Genomic DNA, 22,978 nt, shown 5'->3' with positions numbered 1-22,978 from the left:
TCTGCGTAGGTATCCTCCTCGACAAAACCCAGCATGCTGGCTACTCCTTATCATTCTAAATTCATATGGCCTTAAGAATTAACAAAACTAATTTTAGATCTTCGGTAAGCTCTAAAAAAACCCTGCTGACATCGCTCCTCTTAGAGTCCGGTTTCTGTTGGTATTAAGAGTTGAACGGTGAGAAGTCATCAAAATTTGAAGTACAGAGAAATACAAAGTTTTGACCCTTAGATATCTCTTAGAATTTCTGGGTTTTTCTAACTTGAAGTAGTTCTATCAGACAGAGACAGAAATCCATAATTTTCTGGAATGAAAAAGGAACACTGAACAGCTGCACTCACCATGCTCAAAAGGAACAGGGGGCCAGGAGGCCAGCGAGCTCGCCTGCAGATTGACAGCAGCAACACGACTCTAACTGGGTCTTCAGATTCTCTAGCTCAGCACTTTCCTTTGTGCAGTGCCGTCATCATTAAAAGTCCCATGCTATCATCTTCTCTCGCATTCGTATCACAAGATATTCTAAAATCCTAATTTTCACTTATTTACTAAGCCCTCACTCAGTATGCCAATCATATTTTATGAAATGTATACACAATGAGAAAGGAGTCTTTGTTCTAAATAATGTTTTAAAATACAAGATAGAGCAAAAGTAGGTTTTACATTTGTTCGTATGGAAACTAATACAATCATTAATTACATAATAACGAGAATGAACTCTGTGTTTTGTGTACTCGCAACTGTAAACCTACTTTTGTCCAACTCTGTACAAAATGTATCATCTGAGCTATTTCTGACCCCTCATTTTTTCTATGCTTATACATAAAATCCTTTACTGTAGCCACATTTCTGTTTGTTTGCTACTAATTAAGACCTTATGCTTTCATTTTATAATGTGTCCCTCAAAGACAGTTCCTTTTACAGCGGAAAATGGGGCAAGGACAAGGAACTGCGGATGTCCAAGGTCATAGAGCAAGATGGATTAACAGCAGAATTTACAAGTGTCTGAATTTCAACGTCATCTCTTTATTTTATCACTTAGCTATCTGACACTTATGTTTTTATATTTCTACTATACATTACTTAAGGCACTTTAAACAAATATTTTATGAAAATAGTAAAAAAGAATAATAACCCAGACCCCAAAGTAGTTTAAATTATAGTATATCTAGCCGTGTTATTGTTCAATATTGCTGTCTTTGTATTATCACATTCTCAGGGTCACTTCACAGCAAGTAATGTAAAAACCTATAGAATAGTCTACATCCCATAAACAGAGGAAACTCTGTATGTTATGGGAACAAGTAAGCTGCCACTAATCATTAGCAAGCCTTCAATGAGGAAGTACTGTCCTTTAATCAATGACAATATTTTTCATCCTTGTTTTGGTAACAAAATGTTTTCATTGGGATAAGCTCAGTTCATGCTCACCAGGACATCGCTGCTCACTGCATCTTCTCACTTCTTCACCGGTTCCCTCACATTGCTGCCCTGTTATGGCTGCCCCCTGACAGGTCCGGATGCGCCTTTCCCAGCCACCATCACATGACTTGGAACATCCACTCCAATGACCCCACTGATTCCACTGGCCGTTGGCTGAAAGAAACATGCCATGGTCAATGTCAGGAGTCCGTTACACATTACTTTAGTAATTTTAAAATGTAAGGACCATTACTGTCTATTCAATTTTTATTAACTGATTAAACTTTATTCAAATATTTGATTTGCTGGTCAAATAAGGAACATTGGGATGAACAGAAATGTATATGTTTGTCAGAATCTTCACTTGGACACTGAACCTTACTTATAAAAAGTACAAGTTCAGTATTAAACTTCATCAACTTAATCAATCCTTACATTAAGACTCTTCTAAATTTTGCTGTTTTATTAATGTGACATACAGTAGAATGAGTATGGGTATAATTGGCTTCATTTACTAGAAACATATAATCATCTGATTACACTATGGCCGCCTGACTGTCTGGCATGGTTCTGTCACAGTGTTTAAATGGCAGGCATTCCTGAAAGGCAGCAACTGGGTCTTACCAGTACACTCAGGGTTATGGCACTCCCTGCTCTCTGCCCATGGCCCTCTGCATTCAGAACCTCCGTGAGCAGCAGCAGTACACTGCCGGCTTCTCTGCTGGGTCCCATTCGAGCAGGTTACCGAGCACTGGCTCCATGAACTCCACTCCTGCCACTGTCCATCAACTGCCAAAGCAGAAAAAGATGCAACGTGAGGAGATCTTCCAGTAGAGAAGGCTGTACAGAAAATCCAAGGTAATACTAACCTTGAAGATGAGTCCCAATCAAGGGACTCTAAAGAGATACATACAATGGAAGGACATGTTGGCATTAGATATTATTACTACCTTTGAAACTACTATGACCTTAATTTTTCACTTCTGTTTCCTTTTTTGTATCCAGTATCTCTTTTGACTCATGTGTTTCTTCAAAAATATTTATTGATCACTCAAACATCCAAACTTTCATGGGTACAGGGAACAGTGAACAAAATAAATACTGACCAATATGTCATAGAGGTCATATTTTAAAAAAGCCCCCACAATAAGTTAAATAATTTGTTACATGCTAAATAAATTAATTCCTTAGCATTGCTGCAAAGCACACTTTCCAGATACTACGAGATAAGAATTTGGAGGGCCGGGGGACTCTTCCTTGACATGGCTTCAGGCAAACGCTCAAGAATAATGAGGAAATATCTAGGGTATGGGTAAGTTCCCTAAGATATACAAAGGTCCTTGACAGACTAAACTTCCAGGACTTGAAGGCCATTGTGAATGGAATCAAGAGAGCTGGGTGAAGAGTTCTACCCAAGGAAGCGGGTAAAAGGAAGATGTCAGATTTTGTAGGCTTTTCATCAACTGTGTTAAGGATTTGGACTATTATTCTCAGACCATTAAGAAGCCAGTGAAGAATTTAAACGGGACTCTATGATCAGATCTAACGCAGGGTGGAGAAAGAATTACGGGTGAGGGCAGGAAGGATCGAAGCTAGGATGATTTGGCAGTGCCGATGCAGTGTCCCAGGAAGGTTTGGGAGCTCCTGGGGTGGCCTGGCAAGATGCCCTCCTGAAGGACTGGTCATGGCAGGTGAAGTGGAGAGCGTCAAGATGACTCCCAGGTGTCTGTGACTAAAATTCCAAATACTGAACTTGTGTTTGGGAGATTCAAATTGAAACTAATTTATTTATTCATTCATTAAAATGGCTTTGGAGAGTCCATTTAGTTATCAGACACTATAAGAAGTGATATGAGAGAGAAATAAAATATAAATCTGAACCTCAAAAATCTTATAGCTTATTAGAAGAGTTACATTATGCATGCAAAGCAATGATGTCTTAATGTGGCACATGAAGGCTTTCAGAGGACAGAGTAGTACATCTATTTGGGGGATAATTATGTTAGATTAGTATGGTAAAATTTGTATAATTTTAGAAAAAGAGCACCAGCATTCACAAAGGCATAATATAATCACAAAATACAAGTGAGCAAGGAAATCAGGCAAACATATTTACCTAATAATTTACAATGCATTAACTAGCATAGAAGAGTTATAAATATACTGTATACTTTCTAATATATCATTTCTTAGTCCTTAGGTACTTTCCTTACAGTGAAAGAAAATTCACTATAAATTCAAAGTTCCAACAGAAGTTAGTGTTGCTTTGAAAACCAACCCAAACAAACGAGAAAGCCTGACAGATTATGAGTAAGTATGGACTTTCAACCCACTTTCAGGCCTTGCAGGTAGCCATTAGGAAGAAGGTTGGTTAATAGGTATATAGCTGTACTTAATAAATCCTTTGTGAGATTAAAAAAAATCACAATATCCTGCTTAATTATACTATTCATGTAATTTTAGCATCTCCCTTTCTTAAAAGTAGCAATATAGCCCTGGTCGGTTGGCTCAGCGGTAGAGCGTCGGCCTGGCGTGTGGGGGACCCGGGTTCGATTCCCGGCCAGGGCACATAGGAGAAGCACCCATTTGCTTCTTCACCCCCACCCCCTCCTTCCTCTCTGTCTCTCTCTTCCCCTCCCGCAGCCAAAGCTCCATTGGAGCAAAGATGGCTCGGGCGCTGGGGATGGCTCCTTGGCCTCTGCCCCAGGCACTAGAGTGGCTCTGGTCGCGGCAGAGCATCGCCCCCTGGTGGGCAGAGCGTCGCCCCTGGTGGGTGTGCCGGGTGGATCCCGGTCGGGCGCATGCGGGAGTCTGTCTGACTGTCTCTCCCCGTTTCCAGCTTCAGAAAAGTACAAAAAAAAAAAGTAGCAATATAATCTTTTAGGCTATGCAGTCCATTTGTTAGACCAAAAAAAAAAAAAAAAAAGAAAAAGAAAAAGAAAAAAGTCTAGTAAATCAACAGGACTTCACAAGTTATCCATTTCCTCTCAATTTTGGCTCTAAAGATGAGTATGTTTTTCATTTCAGGATCTTGTTTCACAACAATAATACTTATTAAGCTTGTATAATAAACCTCACGGTCCTAAGCATTCTGAGAAAGGTTAAAAAATAAGATGCACCTTGAAATCTACCTTGCAAAAGAATTCAGGGGTGTTCAAATGATGGAGAACATTCAAAGAGCAACACAAAGACGACTCAGCAACCGTATTCAGTGCTGAATGACTAGAATAAAGGAGGACGCGATGCCCCTGAAATTCTGGTTTTAGGTAAATTATCGGTATTGTTATTTTTTTTATGAATGTAATGGCTACACACTCACTGGCAAAAAGAACAGGGTCAGTCTTTTCAGCTAAGATGTATGGTCAGGAATGCTCTAGTCAAATGTGGAAAGAGAAGATAATTTGCCAACAGGTTATGATATCCATGAGGAATGAGAAAAGACTTTGCTAAAAAGAGATTAGAAAGAATGAGAATATTTGTGAAGTACTTTGTTCATTAGAGTTTTCCTGTAAGAAGGCTTTAAATCATCATTGGTAAATTAAAAAAAATAAATTAAGTTCATACATTTGTAATATTAGTGTTTCAGTCCTTTCAGCTAATGCAGAAATTGTATTTTATGTTTTAACTAAACTTCAAGAAGGAGTTCATATAATTGTAAATTTAATGTATATTTACCACCATAAAATATGGAAAAATAAAAAAGAAGGAATATAAGACATTTAAGAGAACTTCTGAGGTTTAACAGTACTATAATAATCAACAGAACATGTTTTAGATAGGAACAGTTTTCTTTACAAAGTCGGTTATAGAAAACAAACAACAATGAAGTTCAAGATGTATCAAGTGTACATTTCTGATACTTCATTTTAACCTGAGAACTAGTTATTTTTATTATTACCTGTAATATTATGAAAAAATTGACCTGACAAAGTAACTGATGGATATTAATAAATACATAAAAAAGAAAGAGGAAAAACCTGATATTCCTTTAGTGTGGTAAATTCATGTTACTGAGAAATGAAAAGCTGAGAAGTTAAGGAGCGAGGAATATGTGAATTTAATTTAAAAGATTAGATAAAAGACAGTATATAAAAACATGAAAGAATGTCTTTTAGTGCCAAATATGCAACATTGTTTTATTTCAGGTCTTATTTTTCAGTTTGATATCCAAAAATTAAGAAAACCATTAAAATTGCCTGACCAGGTGGTGGCATAGTGGATAGAGTGTCAACCTGGGATACTGAGGACCCAAGTTTGAGACCCCAAAGTTGCTGACTTGAGCGAGGGTTCATCAGCTTGAGTGTGGGGTCTCCGGCTTGAGTGTGCTATCATAGACATGATCCCATGGTCGCTGGCTCGAGCCCAAAGGTTACTGGCTTGAGCAAGGGGTCACTGGCTCAGCTGGAGCCTCCTGGTCAAGGCACATATGAGAAAGCAATCAATAAACAAATAAGGTGCCACAACTATGAGTTGATGCTTCTAATCTCTCTCCCTTCCTGTCTCTCTCCCGCCCCCTCCTCTTACTCTCACTAAAATAATCAAACAAAAAAGAAAACCATTAATTGTGCTCTTTGTAGAGACATTAGACCCAAGACCTTGTAGGAAATGGTAGTGCTATTTTTTTCTGAATGGAGGACTGGGGAGGTTTTAGAGAGGTGGAAATTAGGAGCTTTGTTTTGTACATTAAGTATTTCCAAGTAGGATATTTGCATTACACTTCAGGGATAAATGTTGAGATACTTAAAATAAAAAATATTTATCATTTGATCTATCCAATACATATATATTTTTTGTATAACCACTCTTTTAAGTACTCCTCAGTAAAGGGGCTGCTTTTTTAAATCTGGTGCTTAGCTGGGAATCCAAAGGGGTGATGAAGCTACTTCTTACTCAGCCCCACATTCAGGTTTGTTTCACCTCCACTGAGTATCGAGGCAATAGTGGCTATGAGGCCTTTCTCTACGCCTTTGCATCCTGGTGTATAACTGATTTCTGAAGTTTGTAAAAAATAACTCTAAGTCATTGCAAACCCATGATGTTAAAAATATCTCAATACTTTCTAAAACTATGTCCCTATTGCAAGCTGAAGAACATCTTGTCATTCTGTCAGAAAAGCGTTCCCTGTTAATTGGGGTAAATGTAAACACTCCAAATCTCCCTGTGGAGTCTCATTAGGTACTCCTAAGTATTTTTAAAGAATCTAGATTATGACTGGCTTTGTTCTACTATGCCAGAGTCTGTGGTGACTTCGATGTTCAAGACCAATCACGCTTTGTTCTCAAGTAACACAGTCTGAGGAGGCATGGTGGGGACAGATGATAAACAGGTAAACAAACAAAAGTTTCAGCTAGAGGTGTTCTGAAGACAATGTGACAAAAGAAGGCAATGTGATGGGGAATACCCAGCCATGCTTCTTGGAAGAGATCAAATATGAGCTGAGTCCTGAGTCACTAGAAGGAACCAGATATGTAAAGATCCTTAGCAATCTCTTTACAAGTGCAAATTCTTGAGTTCCACAATAGGGAAGAGGTAGGAGTTGGGTTCAGATGGTGTGCAGAAGCCAGATCCCTTGGGGCTCTGGAGGCCATGTGACCAAGATGAGATGAAATGAGATTTTAAAGTAGGGAAATGGTGTGATATGATTTACATTTCAACACTTACTTTTGCAGTTGTGTGCAAAATGGATTTTATGCAAAGGTGATGACAGGTATTGAGAGATATTAGTAGACTATACCAATAGTCCCCAACCTTTTTTGGGCCACAGACTGGTTTAGTGTCAGAAAATATTTTCACAGACCAGCCTTTACGGTGGGATGGATAAATGTATCATGTGACCAAGACAAGCGTCAAGAGTGAGTCTTAGATGGATGTAACAGAGGAAATCTGGTTATTTTTTTAAAAATAAAACATCGTTCAGACATAAATATAAATAAAATGGAAATAATGTAAGTTATTTATTCTATCTCTGTGGACCGGTACCAAATGGCCCAAGGACCGGTACCAGTCCGTGGCCTGGGGGTTGAGGACCACTGGACTATACTATACTATAGTCCAGACAGAAGTGACAGTGGCTTGGATTATGGTGACATTTAGTGGAGACCAAAAAAAATGTAAGTTAATTTGAAATATTTTCTGGATGTAGAGCTGATAGGTTGGTAGTGGGGTATAGGAAAATAGAGACTCAGTGTTGACTTTTAGGGTTTTGGCTTACTGAAATAGATAAATTATGGAACCTTTTATTGAACAGGGTTAGACTAGTGTTAAAACAGGTCAGGGGGTATATAGCCCTGAAATCAAATTGTCAATTTTGAACATGTTGAATTTCTCATACCATTATAGACATAATGCAGGGAATTATGTAAACTTTTAAAAATGTGCCTTCCAAATGTATTTGAAATGTAATCATCCCTCCCCTCTTTTTCTTTTATTCCATCCCTCGAACACCATTTGGTAAGCCTCAGGTCCATAATTTTGTCTATAATATGCAGCCGGCTAAGTATCAACACTTTCTCAGGCTTTTACAGTTTCTCTTCATTTCCATCATAAACATTGGCAGCTGGGTGTGATTTCAGTCTTACTTGTCAATGTAAACACTCCAAACACTAATTACCAAAGAACATCTTACAAAGGTGAGTGAGAACAGAGATCAGGCTGTGCTTTGAAGCTGGGCGAGGGTGGAGAGCTCAGGCTGCCTCACCATCTCACCACGCGCTCCCTTTTACAGAAATGTCACACTGGGGACAGTTCACGTTTCGCTTCAGCAATGTGACACATTGGCAGATTTTCTGGACCCAGAAGAATTAAAATTGCAAAGGCTAAATTGCTGGATTCCTGGGGTTTACCCCCCCCATACACACAGATCTGTGACTGTGACCCCCCTGGAAGAAAAGTCTGTCTCCCAGGTATGGGGCCAAATTAAATCCTGTGATACCTTTTTGTGAAAATATTGTTTTGGTCTATTTTCACTTCTTGATCAATAACTGGTGACAATACAGGGAAGAAAGAAAAACAATAACCACAGGTTAGATTATGTACTCACCCACAAAGTCATGATAATTTTGGATAATAAAAACTGTGTTTCTGGCCCTGGCCGGTTGGCTCAGTGGTAGAGTGTCGGCCTGGCATGCAGGAATCCGGGGTTCGATTCCCAGCCAGGGCACACAGGAGAAACCCCCATCTGCTTCTCCACCCCTCCCCCTCTCCTTCCTCTCTGTCTCTCTCTTCTCCTCCCGCAGCCAAGGCTCCCTTGGAGCAAAGTTGGCCCGGGTGCTGGGGATGGCTCCATGGCCTCTGTCTCAGGTGCTAGAATGGCTCTGGTTGCAACAGAGCAATGTCCTGGATGGGCAGAGCATCGCCCCCTGGTGGGCGTGCCGGGTGGATCCTGGTCAGGCGCATGCGGGAGTCTGTCTGACTGCCTCCCCATTTCTAGCTTTGGAAAAATACAAAAAACAAACAAACAAAAAAAACAAACAAACTGTGTTTCAGTGACTGTTTCAGACTGATTATTGCCGGCCGATAAAGCTATCTGTAGGCATGGTTTGGGGGGAGAAGACTTCTGGCCCCGGATTTGAGGCTATCTAATTTAGCAATGGCAAAATTTAAGAGTTCAGATTTTTATGAGTTGGAAGTTACCCAAGAAACTAGAGACCCTTTGGGGATGTGTGACTGAAATGTGAAACTGGCAATCTCTTGCTTTGGATATGGACTGAAGAACATAAACCTGTGGTTCCCACTGGCCATTTTAGGATAAATTGCAAAAGAGAAAAAATAAAAATGAAATGCCATTTAAAAAATTGGAATTGAACATGAAAGCAAGTTTTACGGCTAAAATAATTTTTAAAAAGTTGGTATGTTATGACAAAGTTTAAATGAGGAAAAATAAGTAATCAAAGAAAGCAAGCCAGGACTAGTAAAGACACAATTTTTTAAATTTCTATAAGATAAACACAAAGGTCACTGGAATAATGCTAAAAAGCTGGAATGACACAAAATAAATATAATTGCCATACAAAAGACTAGAAGTTAAAAGAGCTAAAATGCAAATCAATTATAGAACAGGTTAGTGAGGTAGCATTTGAGTTTCAAATTGTAACATCCTCATGAAGAGACTATCAGGACCTTTGAACCAAGGTCAGGCAAATGTCTAGCATCTTCGTATTCAGTGCTCTCACTAGAAGGGCTCCCTGCAGAGGGACCTTCTCAGAGCTGCTGAAAAATCAAAATTTTAGGTCCACAGGAGACTGAAACGTTTTGCTCTCGATAAAAGAGATATCTGGGTCCCACTGTGTTCCCGAGGACTGACCCTTGGGAGATTTCTTCTTTTATGAGTCTTTAAGATTCTGCAAATATATCTGGTAATCACAACCTGATAGACTCACTAGGGAGGTTCTGAATCCACAGGAATGCATTTCTCCAATGCAGGACTGACCAGTGTGACACTGCTTAGTCTCACAGAATGGCAGGGGCCTTATGTGGGTGCTTCCTGTACAAACCTGGCCTAAAACTTTCTTTGGATCTATGAATTATCTATGAATTAGGCTGTCCATAAGAAACTGAATTCAAACACTATCATAACATCCTGAATCTACTTCACCTATTCCTTTCAAAATACTTTATTTTTTTTGTGTGTGACAGAGACAGATAGAGAGACAGAGAGAGGGACAGATAGACAGGAAGGGAAAGAGATGAGAAGCATCAGGTCCTCGTTGCAGCACCTTAGTTGCTCATTGACTGCTTTCTCAAACGTGCCTTGACCAGGAGCTATGGTAGAGCAAGTGACCCCTTGCTCAAGCCAATGATCTTGGGCTTCAAGCCAGCAATCTTTAGGCTCAAGCCAGTGACCATGGGGTCATGTCTATGACCCCACGCTCAAGCCAGCGACCTCATGGTCAAGCTGGTGAGCCTGTACTCAAGCTGGTGATCTCAGGGTTTCAAACCTGAGTCTTCTGCATCCCAGTCCGATGCTCTATCCACTGCACCACTGTCTGGTCAGGCTAGAATCTCTTACTTTTAAAGTAATATTTTCATATAAATCATGATAAATATTCTCTAACTTATATTGTTTTATACTTTTAAAACATTCTTCCACCTAATTTTAATCATATAACAATCCTATGATATAGAAAGTTTATACAATAAATAGCGGCTCCATTTTATAAACAAAAATCATTGAGCAACAGAAAAGATAAAAAAGTTTTCTAAGTTAATATTTATAATTAAGGATTGAAACTGAACTTTAATCCATGTCTTATAAACTCTATACTACTGTGTTTCTCACAGAATCATATAATTAAATTCATTTACACATATTTCAGGCCAAATAGAAAACTTATTTGTGAATAGCTTTTTCTCTTTTAATTTATTTTAGGCCCTGGCCAGTAGCTCAGTGGTAGAGTGTCAGCCTGGCATGTGGATGTCCTGGGTTCAAGTCTTGTTCAGGGCATACAGGAGAAGCAACCATCTGTTTCTCCGCCCCTCTCCCTTTTGCTTCTCTCTCTTTCTCTCTTCCACTCCTGCAGCCATGGCTCAATGGGAGCAAGTTAGCCCCAAGTGCTGAGGATGGCTCCATGGCCTCCACCTCAGGACCTAAGAAGATCTCAGTTGAGCAATGGAGCAACACCCCAGATGGGCAGAGCATCGCTCCCTAGTGGGCTTGCTGGGTGGATCCCAGTCACAGTACATGCAGGAGTCTGTCTCTATCTCCCCTCCTCTCGCTGAATAAAAAAAAATAATTATTTTAGTCTTCAATCTGTCAATCAATTATAATAATGCCTACCTTCTATATTATTTGTACTCTACTACATAAAATATATCAGAATAAAAATTGTCAACACTGAAACAAAGAAGCCAAACTTAAAATCATTAGTTCCTCCAATCTTCAACTACTGAAAGAGGGATAAAACTACTACTATAAAGTAATACTTTAAAGAAAGTTACTATAATGCTTGAATCTTTAAACTAAGAACTTAAACTTTTATTTTCCCTAAATAATTAATTTTAGAAAAGTCTATACCAATTTTACTTTGAGGACAAAATTATTTTATATATATATATATATAAAATTAAAATTAATAAAAATCAAAACCATTAAAAACAAAAGCCTCTAACGTGATCAAATGAGCACAGTAGGAGTCACGTCAAGGTGGCATCCGAGCAATGGTCTGCCACAGCCAGACCTCAGTGCTGGTAGCAGCCTGCGTGGTGCTTATTGCTAGGCTCTGTTATCTCCTGTTGGACCCGAAACCATCACAGAGAACATTAACATCAGACAAAGCCGCTCTAAGACTGTGGTGAAGTAAGATAAAACAAGGCCACTTCATAGACAAAATCAAAGTCACGGTGCGACCCAGAAAGTTCCAAACATTCTCTTCCCTCAGCTAATATGAGTGAGCACTACTTCTTTTTTTTTCTCTTTTTTTTTTTTTAATTATTTATTTATTTATTTATTTACAGAGACAGAGAGTAAGTCAGAGAGAGGGATAGACAGGGACAGACAGACAGGAACAGAGAGAGATGAGAAGCATCAATCATTAGTTTTTCATTGCGCGCTGCAACACCTTAGTTGTTTATTTTATTTTATTTTTAAAGATTTTATTTATTCATTATAGAAAGGAGAGAGAGAGAGAGAGAGAGAGAGAGAGAGAGAAGGGGGAGGAGCTGGAAGCATCAACTCCCATATGTGCCTTGACCAGGCAAGCCCAGGGCTTTGAACCGGCAACCTCAGCATTTCCAGGTTAACGCTTTATCCACTGCGCCACCACAGGTCAGGCAGCACTACTTCTTTATCAATGCGTACCACTTCTTCTCTCCTCCTAGATAATTTATTAAGGTATTCAATCAGAATATTCTGCCTTTCCGGACATTATCAAATACAGAGCAAAGCTCCATTTCCTTAAACTATTCCTGAAATCACCTAATACAAACATAAACTCTTGACGAATCTTTTTTCTAACACCCACTTACTGAGATGCCCAGAGTATTGGCTACCGTCAGGTTCAAGTTGCATAGAGAGATAAATAGAAAATGGAAGAGAATTTCCTTGACCTCGAATACACCCATTAATATTATTATAAAATTGATGTTTAATTAGTGACTGCAATGAAAATTCAGAAAAATAGGTTGGAACTGCAAGAAGTTCGAAGTTTGGTGAGATAAAAGAACCAGATTACAAAGACCATTGAACATACACATACACACACACACACCCTTCCATAACATCACACTTAATTACTGTATACATGAAAAAGGTGGAAGATGAGGTCGTGTTAGGTTTATGTCAGTGAATGGACCATAGTAAACTCCTTTTGTTGTTCTACTCTGGCCCTCCTTCTCCCAACTAACACCAGTCTCCGTTCTCAGACACTGTACACAAATTAGTAACTAATAACTCAAATTAGGTTAACACAATATCGACTCTTTACTTTTCTATCTTTTTTCCATATATGGATCACAGGCAAATGGTTTATCCTAACCCCAAAAGATGTGGGAGAAAGTTGAACACTGACTAAGGAAAATTCCTGATCAAAATATAATGTCACCTACTTAGAAGCAGATATCAAAATCTGCATAAATAAAATGTACTGCAATATTTGATGCAAACAATACACCTTACCTCTCCCTAATATCCACTTCATTATCGTGGTCATACCTGTTTCTTAAAGCAAGATGCTGAAATACTGTTCTGACATGATTCCATTGCCCATTACCACAACCCACATGGTCAAGTCTAAGAAAGGTGGTGAACAGATACCCAATATATTGTTTCAAATGTTTTTCAGCCCTCTTCTGGACACTTCACCACTGGCCTAAACAAGGAGAATGAAGTGTAGGTCTTGGCCCACTGTTTTCATTACTGATGCACTTCCTATCACAGTTTTATCCCTTAAGATGATGTCTTTGACTTCTCAGGTAGGATGACTACAACCACTGTAGCTAAAATCCACTGAGTTCTCAAATCACTATCTTTCACTGATGTAGAATATTATTGTGTTTTTCAGAACTGCATTCAAATTTTCACGTGCTTATGTCTGAATCCTATAAAGAATTTATAAATTTCTTGAGATACAGGACTATATATTCTTCTCAGTCATCTCTTACATCTTTGTTGATATTTGATGATGCTTTTTATTTTTAGTGAAGATGCCTGAGTTTAGTGATAAGACTATTAGTTCTAAGGAGAATTCCAAACGTTTATACCAAATAAATCTCACATACTTCAAAAAGGTAATGCCAAAATTTCAAATGGAATACAACAGGGTAAGAATTTTACATCTTTTGTAATGCAACTAAATTCAAAAGTGCAAATATTAGGTGTAACACGTGATCAGTTCATTAAGTACTCAAGATGGACCCATAATGATCACTTATGAGAGAATATGAGCTAGACTGGACTGGATTTATAAATAAAGGAAACATACCTTCCAAAAATTAAAGATGGACACAAAAGAAAGCCATCCAATTTTTATGGTCTGAGAGTGATTCCAATGATGGTGTAATACTGTTAAAATATAAGTAGCTTGAAAACACCTATGGTTCCTGCTCGCATGATAAAGCAACTTAGGAAAATGAGTTTTGTTTTCTGAAGTCTGCAATTTAGCATGCCTACCTACTAATATCCAAGAATTGTCTTTTTGACAGAGATAGAGTCAGAGAGAGAGAGAAAGAGATAGGGATAGACAGACAGGAAGGGAGATGAGAAGCATCAATTTTTCATTGCGGCGCTTTAGTTGCTCATTGATTGCTTTATTATATGTTCCTTGACCATGAGGCTACAGTAGAGCAAGTGGACCCTTGCTCAAGCCAGTGACCTTGGGCCCAAGCTGGTGAGCTTTTGCTCAAATCAGATGAACCCGCACTCAAGCTGGCGACCTCAGGGTCTCTAACATGTGTCCTCCGTGTCCCAGTCTGATGCCCTATCTCTGTGCCACTGCCTGGTCAGGTTAGACAAGCATTTTCTTCCTAGAAATGTTCATGGGAAGTAGACTATGAGAAACCTGCTTGATAATATTTTAACTGATCAGTACCATTTTGACTATGTACTGGGATTAACTGAGGTAAAAAAATAAAAACTATTAAGACATTTTACAGTTAGCTATTATTTGTTATTCCTTCATGTTATCTACTTTTTCACATTCCATGAACAAAACGAGTGAACTATATTTGACTCTATAAATGTCATAGTGCAGCACTAAATAAAAATATTCTAAAATTTGTAAAGGTTGCTCACATCTTTGGAGAAAAGGCAGGGCATAACTATATATGTGTGTGTCTGTGTACCTGCCTAACTGTGCCTGTATATAAAGAGACAGAAATAAGACAAAGTATAACCGATTTTATAAATATTTTTGGGAGTAACTTTCAAGTAACTTCTGATTTTTGACCTCCCAATAGTCATAATTACATGAACATTGAATTGTATGAGCTATAATCGTGATTGATAGAATTCATAAAATTCTAGGAGAATAATGTTACTTAATATAAATATTACATCTTTAAATGTATATGCTAAGTATAGAAACCTATTAGTCGTTCTTCAAACTAAAAAGGAACAATAAAGCTTTTTAGATGACTGGTGCATCTCCACATTTTGAATAGTTTTTCATAGTCTTAAGATGTTTTAGATATTTAAAATTTCCAGTAGAACTTTGAATCATTGTCTCATAATATAGTAAATAAACTTGGGGAATTTAGAGTGCAAATGAACATGAGTGTGAGTTGGATAATATGTTGGGTACATATTACTAGGATCCCAGCTATGTTGCTTGCATACAGAATATGTGACTAAATGGGCCTATGAGAAAAACTCTGAAGGAGTAGAAGAATGATCATGTATTTTGGTCTCTGCTATTCTTGTTAGCCTTTGTCATTTGCCACTCATGTATGTCTCTTCCTCCGAACTGAGCCCTGCTAGTCCTTAGAGAATCTATTGTGTGTGTGTGTGTGTGTGTTGTTGTGTGTGTGTTTTCTCCCATAAATTGCAAGCCTCTTGAAACTGGAGATCAGTCTTTCTTATTTTGTAGGTTTTGTTTTATGTTTGAATGTTTCAATAACCTGAATAACAGCATTACAAAGGCTTGTTCCTGTAATAATGGTGAAATTACTAAATACAGGTAAAACAATTTAAACATTTTAAAGAAAAAAACTTAAGGTAACTAAAATACACTTTTAAACCGACTATATAATCTTCATAATCACAATGATTGTGTCATTGATGATCGATTTTATGCATCTAGCAGTGAATATATAAGATGTTGTTTCCTAGCAAATATCTATCATTTTCATGCATGGTCACATGCTCATTTCCACTCCTTAACTTACTGAGGGAGAATAGCATTGAACGGACTGCTTCTAAACCAGTCTCTATAGTAATAGTATGAAGGCAATAGTCAATCTCAAGTCCTTGAAACTCCTTATAATTTTTCGGCATGAAAAATCAAGTGTAGATAAAATCTCAGTAGAAAACATTAATAAGCATATTTATAGAAATCAATAAAGATGAACATTGATTGGTACCCAGTCAAGAAAATATTATACACTATTGCATGTGATAAGATCAGTTTTAAGCAAGAAACAATAACCAAAAAAAAAAATCCCACATTTTCCAAAATAACAGAGTAAAAGATATGCTCTTAATATTTCTGAATACATATTAGGGACAATATACAAAGTACGCGAATGCAAAGTTCACCAAATGCAGAAAACACTCACCTGGGCAGAGAGCAATGTTACAAGGCTTATGATGTGTTTCAGGCCCTTCACACGGCCTTCCCCCATACTGAGGAGGTGTGCATGACCTTGTTCTTGTTCTTTGGCCTCGACCACATGTAAATGAACATAAACTCCACGGTGACCACTCCTCCCAAACTCCATGGACTGTAATAAAGCAAAGAAGCTTCAACAACCAAAGCAGAGGGGTAAAGTCAAAAAATTTTTCTCTTATAATTAAGAAAAAAAACTTATTAAATAAAAAGTATTGAAGATATTTTAAAAATTCAGTTAACATTCTTATTGACACAAATATAAAAAAGTAATTAGAAAATTAGTAATTAAGAAAATTGCATGTACTTTTCTTGTATTTAGAGTTATTCATTAAATAAAGTAAATGCTTTTTTTTTCTTAATGAAAATTTACATCTCTCATCTATGATAAAACTGTCATAGTTATCTTTAAATAAAATTATTGTCAACTAAGGTAGTATTAGAAAAGTACATTTCTGATAACAGAGATGATATTCTGGAGTTAAATTTGCGTTTAGACAGATAAGGGCCAACTTAATTCTTCCACCAAAGTTTCAGGATTAATGACTTTTATGGTGTCAAGATAAATAAATATAAAAATTGATGATATATATTTTAAACAGCTTTTTAATTTCTACTTTTAAAAACAAAATGTATTTTTGGCATTTAAAAATGTGGTTGTTTAAACTGTTTTTTTGAATAGGAAGGAAATTTCAATAACTATATCTACTAGCATGAGAGCCTCCTCTTTACCCTGTTTTAAAAGGAGCGGCAAACATAAAAACCTCTTTCTAAGAGCCATGAAACCAGAAGGCGGCACTGGGAATCTTAATTAATAAAAATTTCTACAGGAACAAATGATCTAATTAAGACTCTGCCTAATGTAATTTATTGATACAGCAACACTTGAGGTATGCCATTGCAATAAAGTCAAGCTTAATAAAAAATTACTAACATAATTTGTGTTCCTCCATAATAACAACTGTCAATAAATATTGACTTTTTTTTTGCAAAAAGGCCATTAGGGTTCAAAGGTTAGATACGTTCCTTGCACTGTCAAAACACCAATCTCGTCACAATTCTTAACATTTGGGACAGTAAGTAACAGCACTCCAAGGATAATACAAATTATATATTAAAAAAAAAAAAACTGAGAAAAATGTGCTTTGGTTCAAAAGTTCCTGTGTTACCTCTAGTCTTACCATGATCTTTGAAGTTCCTGAGCAGATGTTTGATAAGACATCCACAAGAATGAGTAGGGTAAGTAGAAATTTAGAATGGCAGATAACAATAAAATCTTCATTTGTCCTCCACATTGGAAGGGTAAGTAGAAGTCCATATAAAGTGTCAGAGGAACTATGTGAGTATATATAGCATATCTAGAATTTTTGCAGGAATATGCTTACAAAACTGTTATTGTAAAAACACATACATGATACCTTAATTATGAGGCACTCTATTCTCTTCTATTTATGCTATTGACTTGCTCCAACTGGTTATGAAAATATGTTCATGTACTTAAAAAATAGTCAATTTTAATAATATTCAGTGACAAATTCTTTAAGAGTCAATAAAACTTGCTGGAAAATATTTTTTCTAAAAATATATAGAAAGAGTAAAAGTGTGAACTAAAGTATGATGTTTACATTTTTCCCATTTAAATTTGAGGTAACTGAATCATATTTGTTATTTATTGGAATAAGAAAACATTAAGTTATTATTTAAGAAAATAAACATATTTACATATAGGTATATATTATCAATTATAGCAAGATACTTTTAAAGTAATTCATATGATTATATTTTATGCTAAACTTATACCTTTAATCAATTTTTGCATTGATTTCTAATTACCAATATCTCTACACTTAAAAACAACCTTTATCTTCTTATTTTCTATATAAAGTGTTAGTAGCCTATATGGTTTTCATATTGCTGGTTCTGTTCATTTTCTCTTGCTCAGATCACATTGCTCTATATGCACTGAATAATCCCCCCAAAAAATGCTAAACTAGAAGATTTTTCTTTACTAATAACAAAGAAGTATTGGTTAAACTTGATGGCTTAGTTAAGTGATTAAGTTGTAATCCTTTGAAAAGTAGTGCTACACACTAAATTTTAAGTCATTATTGTTCCAGGTGAAATTTTATGACTTTTCTATATCATTTTAGAAAAGTAAAAATAGTCCTGGCCGTTTGGGTCAGTGGTAGAGTGTTGGCCTGGTGTGTGGATGTCCCAGGTCCGATTCTGGTCAGGGCACACAGGAGAAGTGACCACCGGCTTCTCCACCCCTCCCCCACCTCCTTCTCTCTCTCCCTCTCGCCTCTCTCCCTTCCCCTTCTGCAGTCATGGCTTGATTGGTTCAAGCACATCATCCTGGATGCTGAGGATGGCTCAGTACAGTCTCTGCTTCGGGTGCTTAAAAAAATAGCTCTGTTGTGAGCATGGCCCCAGATGGGCAGAGCATCGGCCTAAGAAAGGTTGCTGGTTGAATCCTGGTTGGGGTGCATGCAGGTGCCTGTTTCTCTATCTCTCCTCCTCTCAACTTGGAAAAAGGAAAAAAAAGCAAAAATACCTATTGTATTTGAAAAGAAGACAATATTATTAATAATGTTATTTTAGATATTATTGAATTAGAAAATTATAGCACATATCTTAAATTTTATAGATGCAATTCATGAGATAGATGGTAAAAATTAGATATTTTAATGGCAATATGGTATAAATTATTTTACTTTTTTGTAAAGTATGAAAATCTGTAAATGATCAAGTTGATTTGGAAAATATATCTGATAAAAACAAGAAACTTAAATCAAATTAATTAATTTCTATAGTTTTCATCTTTATTTAAACACAAAACATATCATCACATCTCTACTCTGTGCTACCTGGAGATGAAATGAGAAAAGCACAAGTTATATGACTACCAGATTTAAAAATAAACATATAATTTTGTTATGACTTAGATTGAGATATTTAAAATAACTCTTTTAAGTAAAAGGATTTTTTTTTCATTTGAGAATAAATGGATTTTAAAATTGACATCTACAAAAAAAAAGTCAAAAACTATTTCTTAACCTAAATAAAATTCTTAAGAATTAGAATGCATGCAGAGTAGACCAGTGATTTTCAATCAGGGCAATCGTTCCCTGGCAGGGAACCTCCCTGATTGGCCACGCCCAGGGAGATTCTTAGTGGGCACAGCTCAGGGGAAGGAGGAGAGTGGTTGGCATCTAATGGCTGGAGGCCTGGCTGCTGCTCCCCCAGATCAAAGCTTTATTTGTGTCTATATGTCTGTAGTACCAAGGTTGAAAAGCCCTGCAAGGCACCTTAACACAAGACTCAGAAATCAGGACAGTAAATAAACAATTTAATGTAACCCCTAACTTTTCTCAACTTTTTTTCTGTTAACCCTTGTCATCTTCTTTTCTGAGTAATAAGAGTTTTTGAAGACACCATAATGTCAAAGACACATTTCTGCGACAGGCTGGTTATCTTAGAACCCGTATTAGAAGTAGGGCATTATTACACAATTTGGCTAAGAAGACCCCTTTTTTGAAATTTGAATAATATAGGTAAAAGGTAACTAATTTATAATACTACTGATTAGTCTTTAATAGTGTAAATAAATATAAGCTCTAATTCTATCATTCCATATTTTTTGTGGAATGTGACTTTAATATTTAGTTTATCCTTGTGTCATTTTTATTAATTAAATGCCAAATGTATTTGAGTATCTACGGTGTGACTAGGTTATTGATTTCTGAGCTCATTTTCTTCATGCAAATTTGCAGAATTTAATGAATTATTTTAGAAAGATATTTACATGTTTAAAGTACTATTTAAGCTTTTAAAATCATTTTTTGTCACTGTTTTTACAAACATGCATATTCATAATGCATTAAAAAGAAGTGTCTATTTACTAGTATGGCAATAACTAAACATAATATTATAACACAAAACATTTTATAACAAATACGATAACCTCTAAAAGATATCACAATTCCTACAGTGGAATATAGTCTACATTTTTAAAATAATGAAGTTGCTAAATCATTCTTGTTTGAAAAATGAAAGAAAAATTACCAAAACTCTTGTTCATTCTTTTTAATTCAACATCTGAACTATAACAATGATTGAAAGATACATCTTTCTTACTGTCATTACTTTTCAACCAAATTTAGAAACACAAACATATATGTATGTGTGTGTGTGTATGTGTGTTGGTGAAGAGAAACTAGTAATGATACACTTCTTTACTATATACAATGGGAGGAGGTTTAAAAATTTGAGAAAAGACTTTATAAGCATAGAATATTTTTTGATTTTCTGGACATTGGACACAGTGACAGGGAGAGCACTCTGGACCCACTACACATGCTCTCCGTGCCCTCTGAAGGGACTAGTCAACAGTGTCTGGCAGATGCGATGGAGATTTCCATATGTCTGTCTACCATAGGAATAGCTTAACTAGTGGCTGGAAAGTCAGCTCTAAATAGAACTGTGGAGAACACATTAGCACCTACTCTGACTTTCATTTGGGCATTCACTTGTCATTAGACTCTACCCTTGTATATTGAAAGGGTCTTGAGTATTCAAAGGATGCGGAGAAGATAAATTTATATATCAAGTACAGCTTCATTTTCCATGGACACTTTTCTCATGGTCAAGGAGAGTTAACTTGATCCTGAACCCTTAACATAAATACTGTAAACAGGGGCCAGTTTAAGTAAGTACTAGTTTAGACAAGGTAATCTATTCATGCCCAACTGAAAATTTATAAATATTTACCCATGAGCTTGTTTACCTATAAATTTAGAACTTTTATAATTATTAAAATCCCCAGCTCCTTACTGCCTCTTGTCTCCCTTCTCCTGACTAGCATGTCTAGCACCTGCTTGCTCCACGGCCCCTGTTTTTGTCATCTATTGCTTTGTATCTCCCCTTTCTGTTATAAAGGGATCTTCCACCTTATGGCATCATTCCTCCTTCACTTCCTTTAACTTGCAGTTCTTTCAGACTGTCTTTTCTTTTATTGTGATAAAAAACACATAAGGTAAAATTTAGGATCTAAACAATTTTAAGTGCACAATTTTGCAGTGCTCAGTTTATTTACATTGTTATAAAACAGATCTCCAGAATGTTTTCCTCTTGCAAATCAAAAACTCAGTACCCATGAAACAACAACTCCTCTAAACTATCTTTTAACGGCTTGGCCTTGCCCATTCTGCTAGGAAGCTGGGAACATCCCTGAGCACCCCCCATGCCACCCACTCTCTACTCCTGCTTTCAGCAACTGCAGAATCAGCCATCTCTGGAAATCAAACTCAGCAGAAAACTTTAAAGCACAATTCAGCAGATGGAATGCTGAGGCAGTGCCAGTCCCTTTCTTTATGCCCGCCCCCTTTCGGAGGCTCTGGAAAAGCTGTAAATGCAAGTGCAGAGGTCAGTAAGTTTGCAACAGCCATTCACCAAATGGTTGAGAAAAAATACATCTGAAGATTCACCGTGTCACGTGCTTTGGACTTCTTGAAATAAGGTCCTGATTCCTTTTAGTACTTGTTTGTACATGAAAGCCAGTGGTTTGAGAGGGAGAGACACCTATATTATGCAATGCATTAACTGGGAACAATAGTTTGATGTAACATGAAAAATCTGACCCTAAGTGAGCAAGCTAATGTGCTGTTCCATTTAACACACAAGGAATATATTTATATATTTTATAATGACTTTCAGTTTATAAAGTAGTGGACAGCTCCAAGGAGGGCGGTCACTTGAAAGAAATAAGTTATCAGAAAGTCATTTGGTGAGGGATACTGTTTTCCCTAAGGAGGTCAAATAAATGGCAGGAAAATAGCTAACTGCATTAATGACCACTACCTTAGACAATGCAGAGTATCATATTTCCAGCATGCCGGCATATTATGTTATTCTTCAAACATTCAATTACACATGTTTACTATCTAAAATAAGAAAATATATTGAACCTTATATACTTTTAGAAGCAGATAGAAAAATTTCAATTCTATAGCCGCAGTGGGTAGGTGAGTCACTCATAAAATTTCTTGACTGCTCTGAAAGCAGAACTAATCACATACATGATAAAATTTCACAGTTGAATAAGAATTACACTTATCCACTCTAATTAAAATGCCCATACCCAGTTCATACGAAAATAACAAATCAATCGTTCCAAATGCGTAGCATGACATAATTTAATAACATCCACAGTTGTAGTTGCTGCTAACACTACCTGGACAGAGGGCAGTGTTATTGCAAACCCTTGATTCTCTTAATGGGCCGCTGCAGTGAGTCCCGTAAGGTGATACACAAGTTCTGGTTCGCACCTGCGACCCTTGACCACAAGTAACTGAGCATGTGCTCCACTGGGACCACTCTTCCACACCAGATTCACCTGTGTGCAAGACAACAAATAAACATGAAATACCATCTTGAATATTCATTCAGAAATAAGCATTATACCAAACTGACATTATGACATGCAAGAATTTAAATGTAATAGTATGACAGTACATTAAATGGTACAAAAAAACAATTAGGAAAATAATAAATTTAAAGGGAGATATATATTAAGCTATTGCGAGATCCAAGTTTGCTATAACCTTGTTAGCAAAACTACTCTTCACAAATTCCACTGTGCCATGGGCATTATGAAGGGGCCAGTCAGAATTTTTCAACAAGAATTATTGTTGAAGTGACTGTATTTAGGCTTTGTACTTTAATGGATAAGGAAAATATATTAGTAACTTCCTCTGGCTGTAAAGAACAGGATGCATTTATGTATTCTTCCCTGATCCTTTATA

At 36.8% G+C, this 22,978-nt stretch overlaps 1 protein-coding gene across 3 annotated transcripts in view; it reads right to left on the bottom strand.

The window, feature by feature from the left end:
• The window catches only part of ADGRB3 (adhesion G protein-coupled receptor B3), a 788,922-nt gene that overhangs the window by 456,981 nt on the left and 308,963 nt on the right, over positions 1-22,978 (bottom strand). For all 3 annotated transcript variants that reach the window (XM_066253172.1, XM_066253185.1, XM_066253176.1), the window contains 4 exons: positions 22,408-22,569; positions 16,126-16,290; positions 2,044-2,208; positions 1,429-1,593 (listed from right to left, as the gene is read on the bottom strand). In XM_066253172.1, the coding sequence (XP_066109269.1) occupies positions 1,429-1,593; positions 2,044-2,208; positions 16,126-16,290; positions 22,408-22,569 (657 nt within the window). The remainder of the gene's footprint in view (positions 1-1,428; positions 1,594-2,043; positions 2,209-16,125; positions 16,291-22,407; positions 22,570-22,978) is intronic.

The sequence above is a fragment of the Saccopteryx bilineata genome, chromosome 1, assembly GCF_036850765.1.
Source record: "Saccopteryx bilineata isolate mSacBil1 chromosome 1, mSacBil1_pri_phased_curated, whole genome shotgun sequence".
NCBI lineage: Eukaryota > Metazoa > Chordata > Mammalia > Chiroptera > Emballonuridae > Saccopteryx > Saccopteryx bilineata.
This window is presented reverse-complemented; position numbering and strand designations above follow the sequence as displayed.